This window comes from Myodes glareolus, chromosome X (assembly GCF_982192425.1).
Source record: "Myodes glareolus chromosome X, mMyoGla1.1, whole genome shotgun sequence".
Taxonomy (NCBI): domain Eukaryota; kingdom Metazoa; phylum Chordata; class Mammalia; order Rodentia; family Cricetidae; genus Myodes; species Myodes glareolus.
The window spans coordinates 59,549,973-59,568,623 of NC_142053.1; the positions used below are offsets into that span (position 1 = coordinate 59,549,973).

Below are 18,651 nucleotides of genomic sequence, written 5' to 3' on the forward strand. Positions count from 1 at the left end.
AGTAAGACATCATTATAAGAATTTGGGTAAATAGAAGACCGTACTTGAGAAATACCCCTACACGCTCTAATGATAAACAACATACAGCACACAATTTTAATTTCACCCAAGTTATCTAAAATGGCAAACATGTAATTTTCCAAGGGAAAGAAGAAAACCTCCAAGAAAACCCAGGCATACTCTACCTTTAAAACAGATCCCAAAACTTTAAGAAAGTACTTAACTTAGCTAAATTTTAATTAATTGATTGCAATATTTAGCTTAACACTTTGGGAAAATCAAACATTAATTATTGCATGCAAAAATCACAAATCTTCAAAACAAAGATTTAGTACTAAGCGTAAAATACATCTTTTGTACTTACCGTAACTTTACTTCCAACTATCTGCATGCAGTGGTCAACAGAGAATGGTAATTAGTAATTAGAAACTTTGACAGAAGTTAAGTGTTTAGTAAATTAGTCAATGGCCTACTCTAGTAACACATTTAATGCTTTAGATCTTGAGGTAAAAATAAAATACCAATATTAATGTGTGCCATTTCAAAAGATATAGTCTATTCATGGGTATAAATGATCATAATGATTTGAAATTTTTAAAAATCTGTACTCTAACAGATTTTCCATGCCTTAAAAATCTAAATATAAAATGCAATTGCAATATACACTCAGATATTTGCCCCATTCACAGCCCCTGAAAGAAATTATCCATGAAAAATTTATTCCAAATATTGCTCTTGTTTTCTTTCCTAGCTATGGAAAATATAGTGTTATGGTCAGAATAAGTAATTTTAAAGTACACATGTTGATTTAAAGTCATGCATCAAGTTCAGAAATCAACTTTATTTGAAAGCTGAATATTTTATATTGTTATAAATTTAAAATGCATAATACCATTTTAACTTATACTTTTAAATTATAAGACTAATTTGTTACTATTGTTCTTTTCTAGGTCATCCTATTGTTCCAAACATGAAATCAGAGTTTTCTATATGATGTGAGAACAAACAATGTAACTTATCCATAAAAATGCAAGGAAACAGTTCAGAAATTTGAAGAGATGAGACAATTTCTAGGATTGTGTTTAAGAAAACAAGAGGAAACTCCAACACAAACATAATCTTATGCCAAAATCCAAATGTAAGCCAAATCACAGTTATCAGATTCCCATACTTTAATATCAAGCAGTGCACCAATAGAGCAAATTCACTATTCAAAACCATTGATGTGAGAACATTTATTATCAATGTGTTAAATTTTTTCAGGTAGTGCTTCTAATACAAACACCAAATTTAACTGAAAGTTAAGTGAGTATCCTCATCTAAGATATTACGAGATACAAAAAGATAATGGTGGCTTCCAAGTAAATTATTTCAGAAAAATCCACAAGTCTCCAAACAGCAAAGGAAGTTCCTTAAAAATTCATCCAGTAATTATTTAGATGAATAAAAGCTTCTTTGGTGCCACTAACAGGCATCTGAAATGAAAGATATGCTGTTGACCTAAGTTATTCCCCCCCCCCAACAAAAAGACAGAGGTTATATTTGTCTCTTGTTTCTTTAGCACAGACATGAGACCAAAAAGGAAGAATGAGAGTCTGCGTTAACAATTAAGACAGGTTCATAATCAATGAAACAACTAAAATGTGGCCCATTGAAGGCCTGTTTGAATGATTCATTTGGATTGCAAAATGATTTAATTTAGCTAAAGCACATACAGAAAGATATTTGATTGATTAGTCAAGAGAAGCAAGGAGAAAATAGTTTGGTCATATCTGGGTTCAACTGTTTCATGTTACCCAGCCCATGGAAGAAAAGGACCCAAGGAAAAGTATCTGATGATGGCGACAACACAACCACAATAAATACAGACGTATTTGCATGTACTACAACTTTCAACATTGTTTTATTGGGTAAGTCTACAAATCTATAAATAAAATTGATGTAATGATTTTGGATTATGTACTATTGAAGAGTTTTTTGGAAAAATTATCCCTCTCAATGTCTCACATGTTGTCAAATGTGTAACCTAACATGTTCTAGAATCTGAATTTCAATTAGTAATTAAAATTAGAAGTAAACTACTTTCCTCTTATTATCACAAGGACAATGTCCTGCAGTTCACTAACATTAGGACTCTAGTAAATAATGTTTCCTCATGAATGTGTCTACATATGCTGTTAGTTGTATGCAAGATCTTCTCTAAATCCCCAGCACTATGTGCCTCTTTCTGGGTTATAAATCAGTAGGACAGCTTTAACAATATCAACAGCTTGTTTGCCAGTTCTGCAATGGCACTTTAAAACCATTCTTCTTCTTTGTTATTTGTAACTATATAATCCATACAGGCCAACTCCCTTAGGTCAGGCCTAGAACCACACCTCCTACAATAACAAGCATTTGGCTCCCAAAGCAATAAAAGCACACTAGGTTCTCCACATACCTATTTAAAGTTCACTCACCACTGAGTTACTCAATCTACTATTACTTTAGTACACAAAAGTGTCTATTATAAGACTTTACATTAAGTGTGTGGGGATGACCAAACAATAGTTTTATAACATCAACTTGTGGTTTCCTTAATATACTCTTATTGTAACAAAATTAATGATGTAATACCAGACTTGTTTGTTTTAGCAACAGGTTCTGACACATGTCTGTGTGTTGCTTCATCATCTTTTAGTGCCCTTTCCCAGGAACACGATGGCTATTCCTCACTGAGCTCATTTTTTCCTTGTTAAAATTCCATATATAAAAACAATGCAGTAATTTAAAGGGAAAAACAAATTTTACATTAAAATTTAACTGTAGTCCTCCCATATCTTACATGTAACTATGAAACATTTTTTCACTTTAACACTGACTCTGCATTAAGATGAGATCTGTGATTACCCACAAAGCCTTTTTATAACATGATAGGTATCATATCTGCGTGAAATGAGGAAATAACAAGTATATGAATATAATTAAAAAGAGTAAAAATGTACAAGGCAGGCAAAGCATATTTAACACCCAATAAAAGCCAGACAGCAGGGCAGGAACTTAAGCTCCACACAGACCAACAGTCACACATTCAGTGATAATTGGTGCAAAACTGATTGTCACAATAATGAACAGGTACAAGCATTATTTCATATTGAATGCTGTTACTTATTGAATGGCATCCCTCTTATCTTTAAAAGGAAATTAGATAAACAATTTTCATAGTTTTAATGACAGAAAACAGTACTAATTAATGTCTCTTCCAAGGTGAGAAAACTTCAAAACATTCTTTGTCAACAAGCACTCTTCCATCAAAATATTTGGCCCACGAAAAATAACAGCAAAAAAAAAAAACTATAATCTTGGAATTCTTGTGAAAGAAAGAAGAGTAACAAGTATGCTGAAGGAGACAAATAAGGGCCATCCAATCAGTAGTACTAATTTCATGGCTACTTAAAATGGAAAATTTCATATCTTATAAGAAATACTCAATTTCTATCATTTGAATTAAGCAGTTAAAATAAGCTGTTATCTAGCTTCTTCCCTTCCTCCACCTTTCTGCATTTCCTCCTCCCAATCTCTCTCCAGTGTTAGATGGAATCCAGAGCCTTAATAGGTTAGACAGGTGCACTTCATGCTAAGCTAGAGCCTCAGTCAATGGTTTTTGATTTCAATATGAAAATAAGTTAATAATAAAAATAAGTATCATAAAAGTGAACATTTATTTTGTGGGTTGAAGAGAACACCATATAAACATAAATTAAGCTATGCTGCGCACAGATAATGAGTAATTATCCAAAGGTTACGGAATGAGAACATCATATAATCTTCATTATAGTCAGTCCCACTTACCCAAACAACACCAACAAATGAGCCAGAGACACTAACAAATTCTATCATTAAAACACCACATGATTAGTCATATATTATCTCCACTTTGTACTGATATCTAGTTATATAGATTTGCTAGTATACTTGCCTTTAAGCATTTGAAAAACAACACTGAATATATATGCCCTGCATTTCCTAAAGCATTTTACTGGGAACAATAACTTGAGTGCAAAAATGAGAAAAGATTCATCAGAATTTCAAAGTAAAAACCCTATGCATCACCTAATTCTATTGAAAATGATGCTCATGGCAAATTTTACTTATCACTTGAAACATATTTCTGCCCTTGGATACCAGAGCCTAATTAAAAAACATGCTGTTGCTCTGCTCTGGCAGAGCTGAAATGCATTATGTTTAAATAGTTCAGCATTCAGATTTAGCTTGCCAAAAGTACAATATAGAATCAATACAATTACAAAATTCAGTAGTTGCTACCAGAATTAGTGTACTAAAAAGTATGAATGACATAGCCAAATATTGTTAGAATATACTTTTACAGTGAAGGACGTTTTTTTCAGTGGTCAATGTTTTAAACTGCAAATACTGTGTGTTAAAGGTATGTGTACAGATACAGATATATAATATATTCATACACCTACATATAAATTACATGTGTATGTATGAATATGTGTGTATACACATGTGCATACAATGATTTTATGGAATCTGGACATGAAAAGTTCTTTTCAAAAACACAAGAGATACATTTTGTCATATTAAAAATACATTTTTTCCTACAAAAAATTCAAATCTGAAGGCTATTTTTCAAAGAGCCCTAGAAGGGTAACAAGAAAAAAAAAACAATTCTACTAAAGTTGTAAGTTTTTCTTGCTGACATCAAATTCTTTCAATGAAACATATGTTTAGGTTTTGAAATTCATACAGATTTGATTAAAGTTCCTGGTGTGTGCTTTCCTTTATATTAAGGTGAGCTTTATCACACCAATTATGAACTAACTTACAGTTTGCACTCAAAACAACAAAGCAAAATATGAAAAACATTCCTAAAAATTACATGATTAAATGTAAACTTAATTAAAGGTGGCTGCGCTGTTTGTGTTTTCTCCCTCAAAATCTGAAATTTTCATGTAACAATCTGTATAGTAGGTGGAATACCAGCAAACGCTGCCAATTTTTAGCGACTGCATAAAACCTCTGCCCTCAAATTCATTGGATTCTGTCAAAAGAATTCTATATTAGTCTCTTATCTATAATAATGGCTCTCTTGTGTCTAATGAACAGTTCAGTACTGAGATATATATGCAAAATATGTAAAAGTGTATACATATCATTTCCTTAATTGGCAATATGAGTGTACATAGTCAAAAATTTAAAGAGCTGTGGTTTGTTAACTGTTAAGTAAACAGATAAGCTCATTCTGTTGGTGCCTGGGAAGTGACTCTACTTACAGATTTGGTAGTAGCAGAAACATACTGGACAACCATCTCACGCTTGGTGGTAAAATCCTTGTTTCGTAAAGGGGCCTTCTTTTCTTCATTAAGGTTCATATCCTCCTGGTAGAAAGAACATTACTGTAAGGATGGATGAATTATTGCTTAAATGCTTCAAAAAGGATTAATGCAATTAATATTTAATAACAAATATTTCTGAATAGTTCACTATGATTTAACACTTGATATAACATAATTTTGTGTATGTTTCACATGTATTCATGATTATTTCTATCTAGGCAGGGAGAAGAAGAAAATATTTTTAAACTATGCTATTGAACACTTTGTTGTTTCATAACATAAATATGCATTACACAGTACTTTAAGACCATTCATTTATCTCACTAACACACACACACAGACACACACACACACAGACACACACACACACACACACATACACACACACACACACCCCAAATTACCCTTGGTCCATGCTTCCCAAGGACCACTATCACCCAGGAAAACAGATGTGATAGACAAATTTAACAGGAGACATAACAACATAGAAAAATTCTCAGAAAGTTGCTGCATATGAAAAAGAAAAAGAGGAAATCCAGCTGACTGTGTGTCTATGTCTGTATTGTGTATGTATGAAAAGAAAAAACTGTCTTAAATTTCCTTGTGTCACCTATATAAATGCTTCATTATGAAACTTCACACATGTATAAAATACACTTTGATCATGTTATACCCCCTCTGCCACTTCTTATCCCTAAGTCTGTTCCTACAAACTGTTTACTCTTATAAACTCTTCTGTTCCTCCTATTTTAGCTGGCAGAGAACTCATTCATTCCCTCCCCATTTGTGTACAGTTTTTGTTAAAGTTTTCCTTATAGATCTGGATATGAAATATAAACAGAAGAAAATTTGAAAATATAGTAAAGTCAAAGGACAGCGACTTTTATGTCTAATTTTCTTTTAAAATTGGAATCACTTACTTGTTGAACATATACTATACACAAGGTACTGTGCTAGACAGTTAACACTGAAAAGCTGAGAAACTGCTTTTATACTAAAATTAAATGCTATTATTTATGAATCAATGTCTGGTCCTTAGTATTACACTGTTATTTAAGTGTATTGACTAAACAAACATAACTAATTCATGATCTAATAGGTACAAGTTATTATAATGGAGGCATGTATAAGATTCCTTGAAAACATAGGACAGATGGTAAGGTCAGCAAAGATTTAGTCTGGATTTGAGTTATGAGCAATGAGAAAAATCTGACTAACAGCCAGGAGACTAGTTAAAAGATGCCAGTGGTCATCTGTCATTTTTGGCTGCCCAGCACCATTTACACAAGCTTTCTACATTTTAATGCATCCTCACATTGTCAATTTCACTTTAAAACAATGACTCCATAAAAACCGCATTTGTCTACTTCCCTTATATATAATTTCAGTACAGACATGTGGCTTAGTCGTCTCCAACGAAATGCATTTATAAAAGGTATAGACTCAGAAATAAACTATGTGAAGAAATAGGCCATGAACAGGCCATCCATCTTGCTGGTGTGGGTGGCAACAGAGATGACGTAGATAGGGAGCTGATGGCAGCAGCCACATATTTTTTACCTAGACAGACCAATTGGTTATGGAATGGCGACAGCTCCTTAATCAGACTATATTTCACTATGTAGCTCTGTAAGCAATTCTTATAATGCCATCTGGAGCCTGTTGCTGCAACCCTCCAGGTTGAGGAGCAAACTACTATCCCTTAATACTTAATATACCTCTTTAAAATCTAGATTATGTATTCTTACACTCAAAAATATGAGATACTGGAGCATTTCAAGTGAACACTCTTAACTGTCAAACTAAAGAGGATGGTAGCTGGCTCAAAGGAAATTAATTTAAGAACCATGTAAATGTTTTTTGAAGTCTGCATTTTCTCAGGCTCAAATATATAAACCAGCTTCAGTTTGTGTTCAGGTGACATTGATTACAATCTATCCCTATCACTCCCAACTATTCTGAGGCTTCCCTTTCATCTTTAAATAACATACATTTATTCATTTGACCTTGGATTTTATGGTGTCATTGGCTAAGCACCTCATATTGGGCTTGTTTTCATCAAAATTCCTATGTTCTCTCCACATGAGGTGGATTATTTCTCTACTGCCTCAAAGCATTCTGATGAAATTTCTGTCTGATATAAAAGTAGCTACAATGAATCTACATCTCCCGGGTACAGTCAGCTGTGCAACTGTGAGAATGTTCTGGATTTTGTAAACTTGCCAACATAAATGAAAGGGTGGTAGTGTTATCCCTCCTTCCAGGGACAGTTCCACATTAGTACCTCCATTTGATTTTTAATGGCACATACTGTAGTGATCAAGTCCTCAAAAAAGCATGGCATTGTCAGAAAATAGACAATAAGAAGCATGTAAGATTATACACCTCAGAGAATGCTTTCAAGATTGAGTACGATCATACGTATCAAGCCTGGTGTAAACTAACCAGTACCCAGAGAATGATATCTCCCACGAATGTTATCAATTGCCCACGCTCAATTTGGGAACTTCTTTTCACTTAACCCATTATGCTTTAATACTAGGTTCACAGTGACTGTTACATATACTATGTTGTTTCATACGTCCCACCGTTTTTTATATGATGCCTCTCCTTCTGTCACTTCTTCCTCCGTGAGCTGCTGCCTTCCACTCCATCCACATCTGGTCAGTTTTTATACTTTAAACTATGCTCATTCACTAAATTTTCCATAAGATTTTCTGCAATGGCCCATTTTGAAATGGAAACCTTCCTCTTGTTCTTCCATACTAATTTTATTTATAATTAACACTTTGTCATAGAACTATCACCATAAAACTCTAGGGTTACTGAAGGTCAGAACTTACTTATCACTGTAATCCCAGTCAAGATCCTGGTCCCTGGAATACAGTAAGCACTTAATAAATGTTTTTTGAGCCCGTGTGTTATTTGGGAACTTTTCTTTAAACACTGTGAATTGACTCAAAATCATCAGCTGCCTACATTGGTTAGAAATGGGTAGCATTCATATGAACAGAAGAGTCTATAATGACTCATTTCATTCTTTTAGAAATGAAAAACATACTACTAATTATGTATTTGATACTTTCAAATCATTAACTCCAGCTTTATAATACAATAATAAAACTAAATAGAGCAATACTCATAACTCAATATTAACTCTAAACAACATAATTGAATATGAAACTACTTCTAAACAGAGAGTTCTTTCAATAGTCAAAACACAAAGCAAGTTTAAGCATATTTCATGTTGGTTTAATGTATCCACAATATATGAGGAATGTAGTGCTAAAATAATATTGAAGTCTAAATAACTGACCACTTAGAATAACGTTCAATTAAGCCGTATTTGTAAACATCATTTCTTTCCTGTTTTCACATCTCTAGACACATTCCTTTACTTCCACAAATGTTGTTTAATTGTTTATTGTTTTGTTTTTATTTCATTTATTTATTTCTTTTGGTGCTGGGGCTTGAACCCAGAGTCTCATGCCTATGCAGCACATGCTATAACATTGGCCTGCACCTATAATCTCAAACCCTGTGTCACTAAAGTGATGAAGAAGGAACTCTATAAAAATAGAGCCAGATGAGAAGGTTAAATGCTGTACCAGCTAGTTATTACTTCATTTACTCTTTCATTCATTTTTTCTCATCCCTCTTTGGTTTTCTCTCTTTCCTCTACCTCAAAATCTTAGCCTAGAGAGATATGGACTTTTATGGACTATTAATTAATGGCGCCTTAGTACCTAAAGCACACTAGTATCAACAATGAATATAATTATTTTTAATGCTTTGTGTTTTAAAAGTTGTGGAACTTGATAATGTTATTTAAACAAATAATTTTCAAGGTTGTTTGGGTGGTAGGTAAGTTTGAGCTTGGTTATATTCAGTTTTATTGAGACAGGATTTTGTTGTGTAGCTCAGGCTAGCCTAGAACTCATAATCCTTCTGCTTCAACCTCTCAGATATGTATTCCTATACCAAAAACTTTATTTTTCATTCCATAATTCTAACTTCTTTAAACAAAGAATAAAATGTTTGCTTCCTAAAACCAAATGAAAATACCAAAGATTTTTTAAATGTAATTTAACTAGTGACCACTTAACATAGCACTTATCAACTGCCTCAAGTTTTTAAAAGATTTGGGTAACTCTATTAAACGAAATAGACCATAGCCACATAATGTATAAGAGCTCAGGTAGAAAAACAAAAATCAAATGGATAAAGTGGAAAGATAGTACTTCTGTATATAGAATGAGGGTAAAGGCAGAGGTAAAGCATAACATTAAGTGAACATTACTAAGTTTGATATACAACTTCCACATCTATTTCTTTTTTCAAGGTCCTGTCAGAGGCCTCCACTCCAGATCATGTACGTTAAGGAAATAAAGCTATCCCTGGTCAATCGTACCACAAAGGACATGTGCTCAACTATATTCATAGCAGCATTGTTTGTCACAGGCAAAACCTGGAAACAACCTAAATGCCCCTGCACCGAAGAATGGGTAAGGAAAATGTGATACATTTACACAATGGAGTACTACACAGAAGAAAAAAAATAATGACATCTTGAAATTTATAAGCAAATGGGTGGAGCTAGAAAACATCATACTGAGTGAGGTAACCCAGACTCAGAAAAACAATTATCATATGTACTCACTCATAAGTGGTTTTTAGATATAAAGCAAAGAAAACCTGTCTACAAATCATAATCCCAGAGAACCTAGACAACAATGAGGACAATAAGAGAGATATACATAGATTTAATCTACATGGAAAGTTAAAAAAAAAATATAAGATCTCTTGAGTAAATTGGGAGGCTGGAGACCATGGGAGAGGGTTGAAGGGGAGGAGAGAGGAAGGGAAGGGAGCAGAGAAAAATGTAGAGCTCAATGAAAAGAAGAAAAACAAAAGAGAGAGAGAGAAAAAACATAACTAGTATTTTCACTATCTAATAATAGTTAATTGTGAGTACAATCTTCAACCAATGTTTCTAGACCAAACAGAACACATAAAGGATCCACTAGGGTTGAAAAATTGCAGTCATTGAAAGGATTAAAGAAAATAAGATTTACTAAATACTTAACTGAGAATATACACTAGATTCCTCCATGAAGTGGCTTAAAAGAGCAATGAGATATTCACAATGCATAGTTATTCACCTTCAGTGTACTACAACACACTTCAGTCAATGTTCGGCATAATTACTGATTATTTTATCTAGTTTTAAGCAAATAAACGCTCAGAAAATGGAAACACAACTCTAAGTGATTCCTATAAAGACAACAGTTTGAAGATAACAAGATAATACCAATAACACAAACACAAGGGAACAAGATAGGTGACTGTTATATCTCTTATTTGTAACTGAGGTTTTTATCCATTATCACATAGCAAAAATAATAAAAAATCTAACTCTAATAAGCTGTCTCTACAAGACAAAAATGATTAAAGTAATCATCTGAAATATAGTTATATTATCAATCTTGATGATGATTCTCACTTTATGTACATATTATATATTAAAATACTAGGCAATGGTAGTAAAATTCCACCTCAAAGTAACAGGCCATTTAAATCCTAGCAACCAGAGCATAAAGACAGCATCTTCAATTTTCTCAACAATAATTAGAATCACATGATCTCAATCCTAGACCTTAGTGATAGTGTATAAACTTAATGGCACATGTTTATGTGCCTCTTTAGAATTTTCTTTAATAGCAAGAAACAAAAGGCCCCACAGCAGTTTGGAATCACTTGGTAGCATCAGCTGAAATAATAGATGCAACACAAAAAAATAAAATACTTTCCTTGTCATCAAATACTGGCAGAAGACATACAGAAATCATTGCAAAAACAAAAAATGTGCTAAAGCAGGTATTAAGAAAGTAACACAAGTGTGGGAGGCTCACTATATAGCTGGGTGAATACAGCTGTTTTGTAAACAAGCTTAGAGTTGTTACAACACATACATACATACACACACACACACACAATTTTTCTTTCAGTCACTAAGAGAACAGTTTAATAGGGAAAACATATTGCTAAAATAAAGGCTGAAGTTAATAAGATGCTTTCAGAAAAAAAACACAATTATGAAGAATTACTGAATACATCTACATGTAGAAAACTCAAACAGCCATTTTAGGAAGTATTTTAATCAAAAATACACAGGGTGCTAGACAAATAAAGAAGTCAGCTTTTATTTTAAAAAAAAACAAAAATAATTAAAAATCAAACCAGCTAGGGTGATAGCTCACACCTATAAATCTTGCACTCTAGAAGCTGCAGAAGGAGGATCAAAAGTTCAAGACTAGCCTTGGGTACATGATGAGCTCCCAACTAGTCTCAGAAATAGAGTTAGACTATCTCAAAAATATGTGAAAAACAAATACAGTAAAATATTTATATAATTTTGAAATGAGGTAGGAAGCAAACATGAAAGCATTTTCTGCCTAACCATACTGAATAATCCAGCTAGTATCTGAATGACCTATGGATGTTTCCCCTCACTTGTGGTTCTGAGAATTTATATAAATATATAAAATCATGTGTATTACATGAAAATAGATGTGAAACTGTCTTTGGGAATGAAAGAACTGATATAACTTAGGAAGGTTAATAAAAAAGGAAGCTAGGAGAACACGGTGGAGGCAAAAAGGAAAAACATACTATCTATACTTGCAAGAATACTTGAAAATACATTTTATAAAGAAAGAATATATTTTCTCTCTACAAACACATCTCTGTTTATTGCAACATAAAGTATTTTAAAGGATAGTGTAGACATTTCTCTTTTAATTTAACAAAAAAGTGTTAAAAACTTTTAGTTAGAAAGTAACTTCTTTTCAAAAAACCCATGTGGAATGACACATATCAGCTGACTCAACTTCCATATCAGGGTTCTGCAGAAATCACTGGTAATTCTTTCTTCTCGGGGCTACACACTGTCTGGAGTAGACAGCCATGAGGATGAGGGTCTACACATGAATTATTATATAGAAGAGAAAGTGCAAAGAGTCTATGTCTCTAATAGCATTAATTAAAGACTCCCTCATTAAGACACACTTGAACCCATTAACGTAAAAACATTAAAATGTAACATGCCATACTCATTGCACAACTGGTTGTCATTAAAGGGAAAGAGAATATACTTGTCCTGGTGAAGATTGATTAAGGGACTGGATTGATAAAAGTCAACGCTCTGATTTAGTTTCTGCTAACTACCTAGTTGTTCCATTTGGACTTGCTTTCTGTTTTATGTATTTTAAGCATGTGAGGGATTTGCTGCATGTATGTGTGTATAACTTGTGTGCCTGGTGTCTTCAGACTTCAGAAGAGGATGTCAGGTCCCATGAGAAAGGAGTTACATATTGCTGTAAACTATCAAGTAGGTGCTAGGAATTGAAACCAAGTCCTCCGGAGAAGCACCCTATGCTAGTAATCACTGAGCCATCTCTTCAGCCCTGAACTTAGGCTTCTTTGCCAGCTTGTGGTTTTGATTGTGACATATCAAGCCAAATATCAAAATAAAATGAACTTAGAAGTATTCTAATTATTGCCTGCTTTAAAGCAAGACATAAAAAAAATGGCATCTTTGTCAGCACCCAATAAAAACAATCATGAAAGCAAAGGCTTTTGTCTGAAGAAATAAATTTATTGGAAAATCTCATTTATTTTAGGTTTTCTCAATTTTGACTATGCTTTCAGCTTATAAAGTGCATAACATTATCATATAAATATATATTCATAGTTTAAAATCAGATACATTGAGGTTACTTGCAGAAATATGTATACATATATACTCACAAATAAATTCACACACACATTTATTTTTATATATATTTCCCAAGTGAGGAGGACAAATGGAAAGGCTTAAAGACCAGTGCACAAGTCCTAAGGTTACAAAGTTTTTCTGCAATATACCAGTGCAAGGTCGTAAGTGTTTTAATTTTTGCTCACTAAATAGTCTCTGTTTTTCTTTTTATTCTTTTCTGGGTTTGCTTTTTATTTTGTTTTCATTTGGGTTAATTGGTTTTAAGTTTTTGAGACAGGGCCTGTGTATCCCAGCTCAGCCTTGAATTTTCTATATAGATCAGGCTAGCCTAAATCAGAAATATATTTGTTACAGTAGAAAAAAAGACACAAAATAAGAACTGAAAAGAGACATAGCTGCATTCAACAAAATCTCATTTGTAGACAATGAAATTCATGTAATTTCTATGTGCTTTCAAACAGTCTTCTCTTAAACCATTTACAACAAAAAGCATGGGGCCAGTCAAGTGATGGTAGGGAAAGGTACTTGGCATGCAAGTCTGGTGACCTGAGCTACACCCATAGTAGGTGGAAGGAGAAAATCAACTCTTTCAAGTGTCATGTGACCTCAGCATATGTGCATTCCTACCTGCACTCACACATCATACACAGCAACACACACATAAAACTAATGAAGTAAAAATATAAAACATAAGGCAAGCATTGTTAGCTTACAGGCCAAACAAAGTGAAGTACTTGTGTGGGGAACAATATCTTTGATATATTTAAGACCTCTGAAATAACAAAGTAGCTAACATTCTGGAGAGAGTTGTCAAAGCAAGTTCACCATGACTCGAAATCTGCTTTTTTGCTACTTCTTTTCACAATGCCAACTTATGTTTTCATATAACACCCTATCAGAACATAAACTCCTTGACTGTTGGGATTTTTTTCTGAGGTTGCTGCTCGCTCTCCTCTCTCTCTCTCTCTCTCTCTCTCTCTCTCTCTCTCTCTCTCTCTCTCTCTCTCTCTCCCCTTTCTTTCCTCTCCTCTTTCCTCTCCTCTTTCCTCTCCTCTTTCCTCTCTTCTTCTCCCCCCCCTCAAAATAGTGCCTAGGATATTGAAACCCTGAATTCTTCAAACTATGAGAATATGCTGATGCCAAAAGAGGACACTGACTTTTAACATTTCCTTTACATCTTCATGTGCTTTTTTTTCTGAGCCCCCAGGAGAGGCTGAACAAACTATATCCCACTAAGGCAGCCAATCCACTGTTATCCTAGAATGAAGCAAGCCATGCTCACCTGTCTCTTTTACTGAGCTCTGTTCCCTGGGAGTAAGGGAAAGTGCTCCATTTATTCCTAAACCTGAAGCCCACAGCATACTATTTAGCACACAGTACAGATCAACTAATAATTGCAAAAACATACTCATAATAAATATGAAAAATTCCCTTTTTAAAAAAGGGTAGTATTTTCAAGGCATTTCCATATGCAGATCTAGAAAAGAAACAGTGTTCCACTACAACATCGATTTGCAAAACTAGTTCTTTAATTTCTCCTCCATCAATACCCATCTTCCTTCCATTTCCCTTATGGCAAAATAGTAAGCTGATCCAAATCCAGATTTGTTTTGACATCTGTTTACTGAGTACATGTTCCTACTCCTTTACGTGTTTTCCATACAGCTCTTCACAGTAAAATAAAATGTATAGCATGTTCTAAAATATGGAGTGAGAATATAGGAAATTTAAATGTAACTGGTGAAAACTGGGATGTCTGAACAATTTTTTTGAATCTAATCATTTCTGACAACTACTCCATGACTTTTTTTATATACATATAAAGGCCTAGTTTACCAATAATGTATTTTATGGTAACTTAACTGTTAATTAAAATTACTTATGCTGAGAGCACTCAAAGGTCCTGAGTCAAGCTAACCAACTTCTAAAGACCTGGTACTGAGTGAGAGAAAAAAAATCCCTTAATAGCAGTCAAGGAAACACAATATGCTTGGGTTAAATTAGAGCACCTGGTGTCCAGAGGCAACTCTTCTGTGTAAATTAATGAAGGGAAAAGGGAAGAACAAGATTAAAAGCTCCAGTGTGGCCTGTGTGAATTCTAACAGGTGGAATACAAAACTGATAATTAATCACTTATTACATATAACTATGCCATCATTAAATTAGGCCAAATATGCAAAATACATCAATAAAATATAGTAAAATGGTGTTTTGTAAAGAGTGTGTGCTCTATGGAAAAATTTCATATGTAAGACCTTTAAATCTGTCAGTAATAGCCACTGGTATTATTATTTAGTCTATGTTTGCTAAATCAAATATTCAAATATCTATTATGTGGAAAGGGATTTATTGATGCACAGAGTAGTGTGAGAGTCAAGAAAACATTCAAAGTAAAAGTGAGTCATCTACCTTCTTCTTTTAACACACGGTAGATAGAGTCTTAGTATGTAGCCCTGTTGGCTGACCTATAATTTTCTAGAAAGCCCAGTCTCACCTCATACTGACAGAGATCTACCTACCTTGGCCTCCTGATTGCTACAATTAAAGTTATGTACTACCACACCAATTAGCTGTTTTCATTTAAGAATTTTCATTCACTTCAAAATAAATCAAGTAGGTTTTCTGGGGAGATATTAGGGAATAATTAATAATAAAATAACTAATACTTTTTTTAAATGTCCTATTCTGCTGTAATTTTAACTTAGTCCTCTACTAACTGCTACAATGACAAATGCTATTGGTCCTTTAGATCATGAAGCAATAAGATTATCAATTATCAGAATGAGAGAGCATAAATTTAAATACTGCTTTTTACTGTTTTTCCACCATAAGTTTTATGAAAACATGTCATTTCCAAAAAAGTTAAATAATCCAGTGCATTAGAAATTATAAGTTAATCCATTTGCTGTCAAGCAACTAACAGAAAGGAAGTGTGTGAAAGGTGCTATTTAATACACTTGGGGTATGGCACCCTAAAATCCAAACACCACATCTAGACTAAGCATGATATACAGTTGCATGATAGTTCTGTAAACTCCAAATCCTGAGTAACAGAAACAGTCAAATATCGGTAATATCAAAAGACTTTAACCAGATCATCTTAGTCACCATCAAATAAGATAAGAATATTTTTGTTTACATTATTTGTAAGGAGGAAACCCACAAGGAGTGAAGAAAACAAAGAAATTTCATATCTGAAAACATACTTCTGTGTTTCAGAAAAAGTAACTTCAGTGTCTTCTCCTAATCAACTACAATGACAATACCTTAACAGCTTTCTATTATAAGACTGTTGGCCTTTGGTGAGGTTCTATAAAGGGCAACTACTGATAAGGTGGTGTCAACCGTAGGAAATGTTCCACCTCAGACTCTTTATCTCATACCCTATGTATCTCCTCAATAAATATGCACTGAAAACATATTGGTTTTATATATAGCTTTAATAAAATAGTAAATATATGTGTCACCAAAATTCCAATGCTTTAGATTTATTATGTACCTAAGCGTATGTATCAGTTTGTCCACTTAATCGCTTTAGCAAGTTACTGAGTCAACTTTCTCAGTCTCTCTCTCTCTCTCTCTCTCTCTCTCTCTCTCTCTCTCTCTCTCTCTCTCTCTTTCTCTCCTATGAAGCTCAATTTCCGTATTTGAAAATGAGATCAAGTAGTAAACACTTGGCAGAACAGTCAGAAGAATCAACTGAAATAATGTAAGTAAAGTAATTTCATGCCTGGCCCATGACCATACAGTAACCAAAAACAATGCTGATTCTGAAAATAACATGTTCATTCTAAGGCAATATTGGTCAAGCTAAAAATAGAATACAAAGACGGTACAAGAAAATATCTCTAGCTCTTTCCTTTCTGCCACCGCCATGCCATCCAGACTGAGGAAGACCCGGAAACTCCAGGGCCACGTGAGCCACGGCCATGGCCGCATCGGTAAACATCGCAAGCATCCAGGAGGACGCGAGAACGCTGGAGGCATGCGTCATCATAGGATCAACTTCGACAAATATCATCCAGGTTACTTCGGGAAAGTTGGTATGAGGCATTACCACTTAAAGAGGAACCAGAGCTTTTGCCCGACTGTCAACCTAGATAAACTGTGGACACTGGTCAGTGAGCAGACCCAGGTTAACGCTGCCAAGAACAAGACTGGAGTTGCTCCATCATTGACATCGTGCGATCGGGCTACTACAAAGTTCTGGGTAAGGGAAAGCTCCCTAAGCAGCCTGTCATCGTGAAAGCCAAATTTTTCAGCAGAAGAGCTGAAGAGGAGATAAAGGGTGTTGGAGGTGCCTGTGTTCTGGTGGCTTGATGCCACTCAGGGAGGCCAATTAAATGCTAACATTTTCCAAGTGGAAAAAAAAAGAAAATGTCTCTAAAAGAATAGATATAACTATTTATAGTTATAACTATTTATATAAACTCTCTCATTTATCTTGTTTGTTAACTTTTAATTAAAGCATGTTTTTCACAAAGGCTATTCCTGATACGTTTATGCTATTATTTTAAAGTAGTATGTTTATTTTATAAATGATATTCACACACATATCAGTGTTTCTGTTTTGCTGTTATCAGTGATTAAGACAGCGAAACAAGGTAGTAAACTGATAAGAAATGTTGGCAACTGAACAATGATCAGGGTTTACCTGATAAAGGAAAAAATGCTACAAATGCTTATAAGACATATTCACTACAAAGATATGTACTCACTGAATAAATTCACTTACATTTATTTGCTATTTATAAGTTTTTCAATCAATATAGAACTGTATTTATTGTGTGAAACACACATTGCTCAGTGACTCGATCTAGCTCAATATATACTCTTTCAAATAATTGTGTGCACTTTACATTTGCATTTATTTTCAATACAATGTATTATTAATTATAGTCATTATCTTAAATTAATAGATCTCTGTAACGTTTTTGATGGATTAAGATAGGATGTCTCTATGTAATACAGGTTAGCTTCTTAACCATGATCCTCCTCCTTCACCCACTATAGCACTGATATGGAAACAAGAAGACTCATTGTGTTGATGACGAGAATCTAAATTAGCACTGTCATTATAGAAAAAAATATATTTATCATTAAAATGGTAAATAGCATAATCCAGTAGCCACACCACTGGATATAAAGACATTTTGTTGTTAATATACAAGTATCTAATATTTTTATGTAGATGACATTGTCACTGCTAAAAAAGTACTAGCTAAACTGATCAGTAACTTAAAGCTAGAAACATAAGTTTGAGTGAAAGAGAGAAGACTGAAAAAGATAAAGTGTTACTAGCATGACAATCACAAAGAATGTTTCTGGGTTTGTTATTGTCATAGTTTTGGGCAATTAAGACAGGACTATGGAATAGGAAATAGGAACAATTGAGTGACTGAAAAATATCATTAATTTAAGATACAATAGGGCTTGTATGACAAAGGCAGGCAAGCTACAAATGTTATTACATTCTTCATATAAAATGTATGTTGATGAGTAAGATGAGAATGCTAAATTAACAAATCATCT

At 33.7% G+C, this 18,651-nt stretch overlaps 1 protein-coding gene and 1 pseudogene across 3 annotated transcripts in view; one reads left to right on the plus strand and one right to left on the minus strand.

Annotated features, from left to right (window-relative positions):
* Positions 1-18,651, minus strand: part of Diaph2 (diaphanous related formin 2) — a 727,907-nt gene that overhangs the window by 652,683 nt on the left and 56,573 nt on the right. For all 3 annotated transcript variants that reach the window (XM_087903154.1, XM_087903153.1, XM_087903155.1), the window contains one exon: positions 5,280-5,384. In XM_087903154.1, the coding sequence (XP_087759280.1) occupies positions 5,280-5,384 (105 nt within the window). The remainder of the gene's footprint in view (positions 1-5,279; positions 5,385-18,651) is intronic.
* On the plus strand, positions 16,991-17,497 carry LOC125389488 (large ribosomal subunit protein uL15 pseudogene; annotated as a pseudogene).